The sequence below is a fragment of the Echinops telfairi genome, unplaced genomic scaffold, assembly GCF_000313985.2.
Source record: "Echinops telfairi isolate 266 unplaced genomic scaffold, ASM31398v2 ScPeMD7_3533;HRSCAF=4204_1, whole genome shotgun sequence".
Lineage (NCBI taxonomy): Eukaryota > Metazoa > Chordata > Mammalia > Afrosoricida > Tenrecidae > Echinops > Echinops telfairi.
Window position 1 is genome coordinate 29,653,001 of NW_022107432.1, and position 8,635 is coordinate 29,661,635.

Sequence of the window (8,635 nt, forward strand, 5' to 3'; positions counted from 1 at the left end):
CCAGGAATGTGGGCAGCTCCCTGAGCAGGCTCTCAAAGTGGTGTCTGTGCAGCCCAAGGCCCCTACAATGTTATCCTCCTTTAGTTCTTCTTCCTCAACGAGCTGTCTGGGGGCTCACAGAGCCTGTCTGTGCAGAGTCAGATAACCCTGGTTTCCTTCTCAAAGGAAGAGGCTGCCTTAACTCGAGGGGCTTGCCAGGTGGTTAGACTTGCTGGAAGCCTCAGTCAATATAGTCTTGTGGGCGTTGGAGTGGCATGACTGCCATTCCTGGGTAGGTCTCCTGCCACCCAGGGGCCTGAGAGATCTTTCATTTTGTCTCCCTAACATTTTTCGGCAAAAGCGACAGACATAACCACATGTGGGTTGGAAGGTTCATTAAGCAAATCAGTGGTGACTCTAGTGCAAAATCCTAGAGTTTTTCCACAGCTGAAGTAAAGTGCTTTCCACTCCATTCCTCTTCCAGGTTCAGAGAGTGGTGAGGTTGAAGGAAGCTATAATACCACCTTCCCCATTTCCTTGTCAGATCAAGAAGTGCCTGGCGAAGCCTTCTATCTCCCTGTTATTTCAGGTGGTCTTCAATTCAATTCTCGGGCTGACAATGATTTAAGACAGCCCCCCCTGGATTGGTCCTGCCGTCCACAGACTGTCGCAGACACAACTCATTCTTAGCCCTGGGCCCTTGGGGCTACTCTTTTCAGATGAATAAGAGACAACTGCCTTGGCTGCAGCAGAAGCTAGAGAGCCTCCCAAGACAGATAACAATTTAGCAAATATTGAGCAGACAATTTTTATAATGAGAATATAAATTAACGAGAGTAATAAGGTCGGTCTATTAAAATCATTCGTTTCATTAAGAACTTGCCAGGCCTGGGTGGCATTTCCATTTACCTCCCCAGGAGCTCCCCTTCGAAAAATCTACCAGGGAGCCCAAAACATTATTTAGAGTTTTCATTTAAGGTTTCTTCTCCACCTGATAGGCATCATAACTCTTAAGTCATTTTAAAGGAGAAACGTTCACTTTATGGAGGAACCAGAGGTTTTCCAGCTTCTGGCAAAATTTTTCACACAGCAAGCGAGCAGTAGGGCACACGTGTCAAGATTAAAAATGGTAGTCACCACACACAAGGAGGGGCAGCCCCAGAGCCACTAATGGCCAAGGTGAGCAGCACGCAGATAGAGAGGAACAAATTATGGATTCTAATAAACACCACATCCTGCCCAACAATCGCTGTAGAACACACTCATTTCTGCTCCAAGACTCAATTTCTCCTTCATGCCAGACAAATGGCATCTCGTTAGAGCAATTTAAACAGATACCGATAAAGGAAGTTTTTGATTAAGGTCATGAATCTGAGCTGACAGGAAAGCGATGGTGTTTCCGGGCAAATAGCCTGTTTAAGCAAGAATTAAGCCTTGTGGAGGGGAGGGGGCTTTTTGCGAGGCAGCGGAGAAGGAGCCTAGACTTCCAGAGCAGCCTGCTGCACCAGGACCAGGAGCCCGCCCTGGCTCCACCGAGAAGGAGAAGAGGAAAGATCTGAGGTCTCCACCAGTTTCCTGAGACACAGCCCACAGGACCAGCACGGCCTCATCTACCTCTCCTTCCTTCATGCCTGGAAATGCCTTCAAACGCCTCTTACATACTCAACAGAGCACACGGCGCAGCTCTGCCCGTTACACTGCATGCCCTTTCTCCATCCCTCCGGCCAGGCGTCAGGCAGGTGGCTCACTTTGTGAGTCATGTGAAAGAAACAAACTGGTGGGGTCCAGCAGATCTGCTCCTGAGTCTCTGCACAGAAAAAGCAAAAACAAGGCCCAGGCAGACAGAAATAGTTAAGTACTGGGTTTTCAACTGTCTTCCCTAAAGAGCGGTTTTTTCCATCATCTATTTGAACAATGTGTCCAGGTCGATAGAGGTGGTTGGAGCAAAAGGAAATATGCTTGCTTGCACGCACCTCGGGGGGACATGAAGTTTCTGGTGAAGCAGCAAATGACTGGGGCAGGCTGTCCAGGGGACACCCAGGAAGAGCAAAGACAGAACAGAACACAGATGACATAAATATTAAACACATAATGAAAACATCATCTGTGGCCTAGAGGAGGGCTAGCCAAAATAGAAGATGTAAACACAATTTAAGGCTTGGAAAAGATAATTCTGTTGCCTTCTATCAATTCCATTCGGTAAATATCTACGCAGTAGTCTACGCTAAGCCAGGCACTAGGGCATGGAGAGTCACCATTCTTGCTGATAAGGAGCCCGGGCAAGTGCCAGTGGCCCCGGAGCTGCCCCTCCTAAGACATGCTCACCCAGGGAACCCTGGCACAGCTGCTTTGCTTTGCGGGCAACCTCATTTTCTATACATGAAAGGGACCAATTGGCCTTCTGCTGGGCACACACAGGGAGTGGCGGCCTCTGGATTTCCATTCTGTGCACACAATAGCAAGAGTCGGCCCTCGTGAATCACCTGGCGCCACTTTCAGAAAGGTTAAAGCTATTTGGTAAAATTAAGGGGAGGGCAGGGAAGAAAGGAAACCATTTCAATTCGAAGTCACATTTTTTAAAGCCTGGAATTTAAGCCACATTGGTCCCCTGAAGGATCTTTCACCACATTTACCTTCCCACACCCAAGAGCTATCCTTTCCTGACTTCAAAGAAACGTTACATGAGAGTAAACGGTCCCCAAGATCCACCCAGAACCGGATACCGCCACTACCAGGCTACTTCTGATTCCCTCCACCGACCTCCAGTGCCCCCTTCCCCCCCCCCACTGTCTTGACAAGCCCCCAGAGTCCTATCCAAGGAGACTACCCTCACTAAGCTGCTCAAATCCCGGGGAGGAAGCAATTTCCCATTTCCACAACAAGCCCCACCAAGGAGCCCAGTATGGTTTCGCTTTTCAACTTAGAAACCCCAATTACAGATGTTCTTTCCCCCTCATCTGGGACTCCCCCTTGACCACTTTAACAACAAACAGTATCTCCACACACCGGATAAGTGAGCCTCTTCTCCAGCCCGACTCACAGCCACACAAAATGTTTCATTATCTGTACCTCCTGTTAAGCTTCACCTCTCTGGACTACCTTCTTTGTAACAACGGATGAGGAACTTCCATTTATGAATAAACTGTATCTTCTACCACCCTCGAAGGGTGCCTCACACCCACTCAGTCCCCAATCTTTCACCAAATTTCTTTCTAGTTTGCCAGTAATCCAGCAGACGATCCAATATGCAAGACTGTCGGCAAGTAAAAGTAAATACAAATAAAATTACTTCGAATTGCGTGGCATTGAAGGTAAGCTCCCAGAGCCTTTCCAATTTCATTTCTCACAGGAAACACTGGAGAGAACTGTGAATGCCCACAAGCTCCCAAAACATGCAAAGCAAAATGCTAGTTTCAATCAAATCAGTGAAATCCTTCGAGCTGAATGCAAACAGTGAGGACAGGGATGTTCCGGTATAGTTGAAGGCTTCACACCACCACCACTGCCAGAACAGAGACAGGGAAAGGCAAAAACCTAAGAGCAATTAGGCCAGCTAGCTGCAGCAAAGAGCCCCTCCCACGTGAATCGGCCTCACAATGGGTAATAGCTACGGAGAGCACAGAGCACTCAATGTTTGCCACAGCTTCCGACTGGTTTTAAGACAGCAAAAGAGTGCCATCTACTGAGGGGCCAGTTACAGAACTAGGACACTCCTGGAAAGATTCCAATTTTTATTTCCAATGAGTTCCCCCACTTTTTGAGCCTACTGCCAACATCTCTCAGTAGAATTTGTCGACTTTCCCTTTAGGGGCAGTGGGCTGCATACTGCCCAGTTCAGGTACAGGGGCTTCCAATCGCCAGCTGTGGCCTCAGGCCACAGGGACAAGGCATACCTTTTGCTGCATGATTGATGGAGGAGGGAGGCTCGTCATCAGAGGTGGAACTGAGGTTCAGGGCAAGCTCTGCAACCCTTTTCTTCTGCTTCTTGAGGGGGGCAGTGCATTCTGGGTCAGTTCTCCTCTTCATTGTGACTGCAACCATAAAGCCACAGATAGTTAGCTGCCCTTGGGTCACAGTCAGTGGGATTGGAGCAGGGACCCCAACACACAAGTCATCAATGGTATGGGATCTGGCCAACTCCCAACAGGCCCCCCGTGCCAACACTTGAATAGCCTCTTCCTCACACTGAGGCCCAGGAAGGATGCTTGCCAAGCTCTGGTTTTCAAGAGTAGCTGTTTGACTGGAAAATGTGCTGCTCACAGACTCAGAGGCCCCTGTTGTTGATGACAAAAAAAGTCATGGATCCATTTCCACGGAAGAAAAAAAGGCCTGGAGTACTTGTTATTCTGCTTTTGATGCCAAACTGGCCATAAGAACACCGGACATGAATTATCAAACCCAATAAAAAAACCAACTAATACTTCCAAGGCAGAGACAAACCCCAGACGACTGATGCATCACCATTATTATTATTTTACCAAGACGGTTAAATGATGCATGGTTGTCAAATGTAAATGATCAGGGAGCTTTTAAACCAAAGTAAGGAGTACACACAATGGCTGACTTAGACTCAGAGAGGTGTGAGGCGGTTACTAAGTAGCCATATTATTGGACCGAAGCACAAGACAGTAACATTAAGAACAGAAAGTTACCTCCCCAAAACATGCCCCCAGTGGGGACAGGTGGGCATGTCATCACCACCCATGTCCACAGGTAGGTATGAGAAGCAGGCATGAGAAGAGATGGGATGGAATGCCTGCGTTATTTAAAAACCAAACTCACAGCCAATGAGTCAATTCCAACTCATAGTGACCCTATAAGACAGAGTAGAACTGCCCCCTTTGGATTCAAGGCTGCAAATCTTTAAGAAAGCAAACAGCCTCATCTTTCACCCTTCCAGGAGGCACCTTATGGGTTCGAATGGGTGACCTTGTGGTTGGTAGTCCCGTGTGTAGCTTAGTACACCACCAGGACTCCCAGACATGATTATAAGACCCTCCTCTCTTAAAGAAGGATCAACTTCAAAAAGCATGCAAGGGAAGTAAGTAAATAAATACAATGTAACTTTTAAACAACTGATTGATTGTAAAAGGACCCAGAATAGAGAAGAGGACTCAAAACGTAGGCACAGAAAGGATGATCAGCTGAGCTACAATGCTGGGCAAAGAAGAGATACAGGGCAGGTTTATGGTATAATAAAGCCCACAGGTGGCCAATGATGTCCACCCCAGCTCCCAACCTCAAAAAAACCCCAAAAAGCAAAAAAACCCTAGGTCACGTTTTTTACCAAGGGGACGGAAGCTTCAAAAGTTTCCTGGAAAAATAGGATTAAGCAATACTGAGACCCCCCCATGAACTTTGTAAAGGCTCCTCTACTCCTGCCCAGCTCAAGGATGCAGCCAAGCAGGCACGCAGGCACGCAAGCTCGTCCCTTCTGTGGAGACCGCCTCTTCGGAGGCACAGGCGGGGCGTGCCCGTCCGGGTGAAGCAGGAAGAAACGGAGCGAAGAAACAGCCGGCCCACGCTGGGCCACATTTCACTTGGAACCAACGCCTGAGATCCCCGAGAAGGACCACAAGGTGAGCTGGAGGGAAGCCCATCGCAGAGCCAGCACGTAGCAAATGGGCCCTTCTGAATCACAAGCGCCTCTGGGGAGCCTGAGCGCGTAGGGAAACTAGACTGTGTAGGTAGACGTAGACGCATGGAGAGGAAAGGAGGTATTCCTGTGACGCGTCAGAGATGCCGAGGCTCTCTCCAAACCACATGACCTTCGATTTGGGCCTTCCAAACCATCTGGCCTGGCTGATTTCCTACTGGCCAAGGCTGAGGCCCGAGGAGGGAAGGTCACATAGCCTATGTCCAGCTCTAGGGACCTACCCACGCTGGAAGAATGTATGCTGGCAGGAAACTTCTAAGTGCAAGGCAGGCAGCTCGGGTCTACCTGCTGCTTCCCCAAGGAGTAGGTGAAATCCCTTTCCAGCAGGTTCTACCCTGGCCTCGGTTTCGCAGCGCAAGCCCCACGCACAGAGGGAGGAGATGCGCCCCCACCTTCCCCCCGGGGCCTTTACATTTGAGGACTATGTGTGTGGCGGCGTGCGCTGAGACGTGTGGCAGCGGCGGCTCCGGAGAGCTGGAGGCGTAGGGAGCCGGGGACGGGGCGCCGAGAAGAGGCGAGGAGGCGGCGAGGGGCCCCGCGGCGGGGTGGGGGCCGCAGCGGCGCGGAGGGGAGAAGAGGGATGCCGAGCCCGCGCTCCCGCCCGCTCGCTCCCCCCGGGCCGCGCATCGGCACTCACGCTGAGGGGAGAGAGCGAGCTGCCGGGGAGCGCAGAGGGGATGAGGCCGCCGCCGCCGCCGCCGCCGGGCCAGGCCCTGCAGCTGCCAGAGCCGCCGCCTCCTCCCTAGGTTTCGTTTCCCACAAGCTAGCTCGGGTCCGTCGGCCGCGCCGTCGCGCTCGGGGCCCGCGCTGCCGGCCGCGCCGCCTGATGACGTCACGGGGCGGCCCCTTCCTCCGCTCCGCGGGGCCCGGGCCCCGGGAAAGGCCGTTATGCTAATTTCCTCGCGAGGGAGGCTCAGAGCGCCTGCGCGAAACCAGCGCGGGCGGGCGAACGTCGCGACGGCCGAGCCGCCGTTCTTTTCCGGCAGGCTCCCGAGGCTACGAGAAACGAAGATGGAAAATAAACGGGCCGGGAGGCCTCGCCTCACCTTCACCTCAGCGTGATCTTCGTTTTACGGAGTACGTTCGGAGAGCTAGACTGGCCACCGGTTGAGGGCCAATCCGCAGGCCTACTGCTCTCTCCCCAACATCTGGGACATAATGGACCTTCAGGAGGACGAACTGAAGAGCCCTGGTGGTGGGCGGCCGTTGCCTACAGCCAGCACCTCGAACCACCAGCCACTTCTTCGAGAAAGAAAAGGCTTTCTACGCCCGTCACGTTTACAGTCTCAAAACCCCACGGGGTTTCAAATAAAGATCCTCAGGGGCAGTTGGCTGAGTCGGAATCGATTGGATGACAGTGAGTTCGGGTTTGAATTTGAGATTTGAATCCGTAGAACAGAGGAGGAAGGCTGCCCTTGGCTCCGGTTACAGGAAGACCCACCACAAGACGAATTGACAAGTGGCTACAACCATGGCTGAACCACAGCACGAATGGTGAGGATTGGTGCAGGACCAGAAACTGTTTCTTCAGATTGGACAAAGGGTTGCCGAGTGGAACCCACTTGATAGCACCAAGCAACAAAGTCTAAGGGGTCCCAGCCGAGTGGAACCCACTTGGTAGCGCCAAGCAACAAAGTCTAAGGGGTCCCAGTGACACAGCATTTAAGTGCCTACCTGCTGACCAAAGTCTGGATGATTTGAAGCCACTAGTAGTTTGCGTCCTTAAATGTTCACAGCCTTGAAAACCCTAAGTCCTGTAGGGTCATTGTGAGCTAAAATGGACTCCGTGGGCATGTGTTTATGTCCAAAGTCTGCTGAACCTCCCTCACCACAAACCCCACATAGTCAAGTCTGTTTTTTCACCATCCATGCTGTTGGGTAAGACAGAAATCTGAGGCCTCCCCCCTTTATTCTCCAAACTCTCCAATCTACTCTTCGCAGAGTTTACCTCCTGTGAAGGTTAAGGTTATGTGTCAACTTGGCTAGGTCATGATTCTCATAGGTTTCTCCAATACGATGTAATCATCCTCCATTTGATGATCCGTTGTGAGCCACCAATCCATTGAGAGGGGAATTTCCTTGGAGGTGTGACCTGCACCCAATATATGAAGGAGCTTCAAAAAGTTCATGGAAAAGGGGAATTAAATATATAATGGAAGCTGTGGGAGACCGGTGCTGGTGCGCAAGCAAAGGCGCTGGTTCCCCGCTAAAATTTCCCTCAGAAAAAGCTACTCTTCCCAACCCATCATGGCGTAGGAGATGGACTTCATGACTGGAGATGCCGGGGCTTCCAGCACTTACCCTCTGCAGTGCTTGGCCCTGCCCAAAAATGGCTTTGTGATGCTCAAAGGATGACTATACAAAATAGTGGAAATGTCAACTTCCCAAACTGGAAAGCACGGTCCTGCTGTGGTTCACCTTGTTGGAGTGGATATTTTTACGGGCAAAACGTATGAAGATATTTGCCCTTTGACACACCACATGGGCGTTCCAAATAGTAAAAGAAATTATTATCAACCGATAGGCATTCGGGATGGTTACCTTTCCCTGCTGACAAACTGGTGAAGTTTATGGGGATCTTAAGTTGCCAGAAGATGAATTAGGCAAAGAAATGGAAGGAAAATACAATGCAGGTGAAGATGTACTGGTGTCTGTCCTGTGTGCAATGAGTGAACAATATGCTGTAGCCATAAAGCCTGGCAAAGAAATGGAATCACCAGCATGAGCAAACTGCTGAGGTCCGGATCCACTGCAGATCTAAAGTTTGGTTGTGAGGTGTCACCAAAATCACGGCCTTCATCAGCAACCTCGCTTCCTTTTCGTTGTTTTGAAATTGTGCTGAGTTAGGTTGGCAATGTAGCAAAAGAATCAAGATGTATCATTCTTTTGTTTTTGTTTTTTATTTTAATTTCGTTACCCTTCCTGTGCTTTTCAGTGTGTTGAGTCCAAGAAGAAATAAGGTCGCTTTACCAGATGTGCTAACTCTGAGCGAATCCTCCC

General features: G+C 50.4%; 1 protein-coding gene and 1 pseudogene across 1 annotated transcript in view; one reads left to right on the forward strand and one right to left on the reverse strand.

The window, feature by feature from the left end:
• Positions 1–6,375, reverse strand: part of CMTR1 (cap methyltransferase 1) — a 55,110-nt gene extending 48,735 nt beyond the window's left edge. The window contains exons 1-2 of the mRNA XM_045294860.1: positions 6,273–6,375; positions 3,873–4,010 (exon numbers count right to left, since the gene is read on the reverse strand). Coding sequence (XP_045150795.1) covers positions 3,873–4,005 — 133 coding nt within the window. The 5' untranslated portion in view covers positions 4,006–4,010; positions 6,273–6,375. The remainder of the gene's footprint in view (positions 1–3,872; positions 4,011–6,272) is intronic.
• Positions 6,376–7,876: 1,501 nt separating this feature from the next.
• LOC101638189 lies at positions 7,877–8,628 on the forward strand (annotated as a pseudogene).
• Positions 8,629–8,635: the final 7 nt, after the last annotated feature.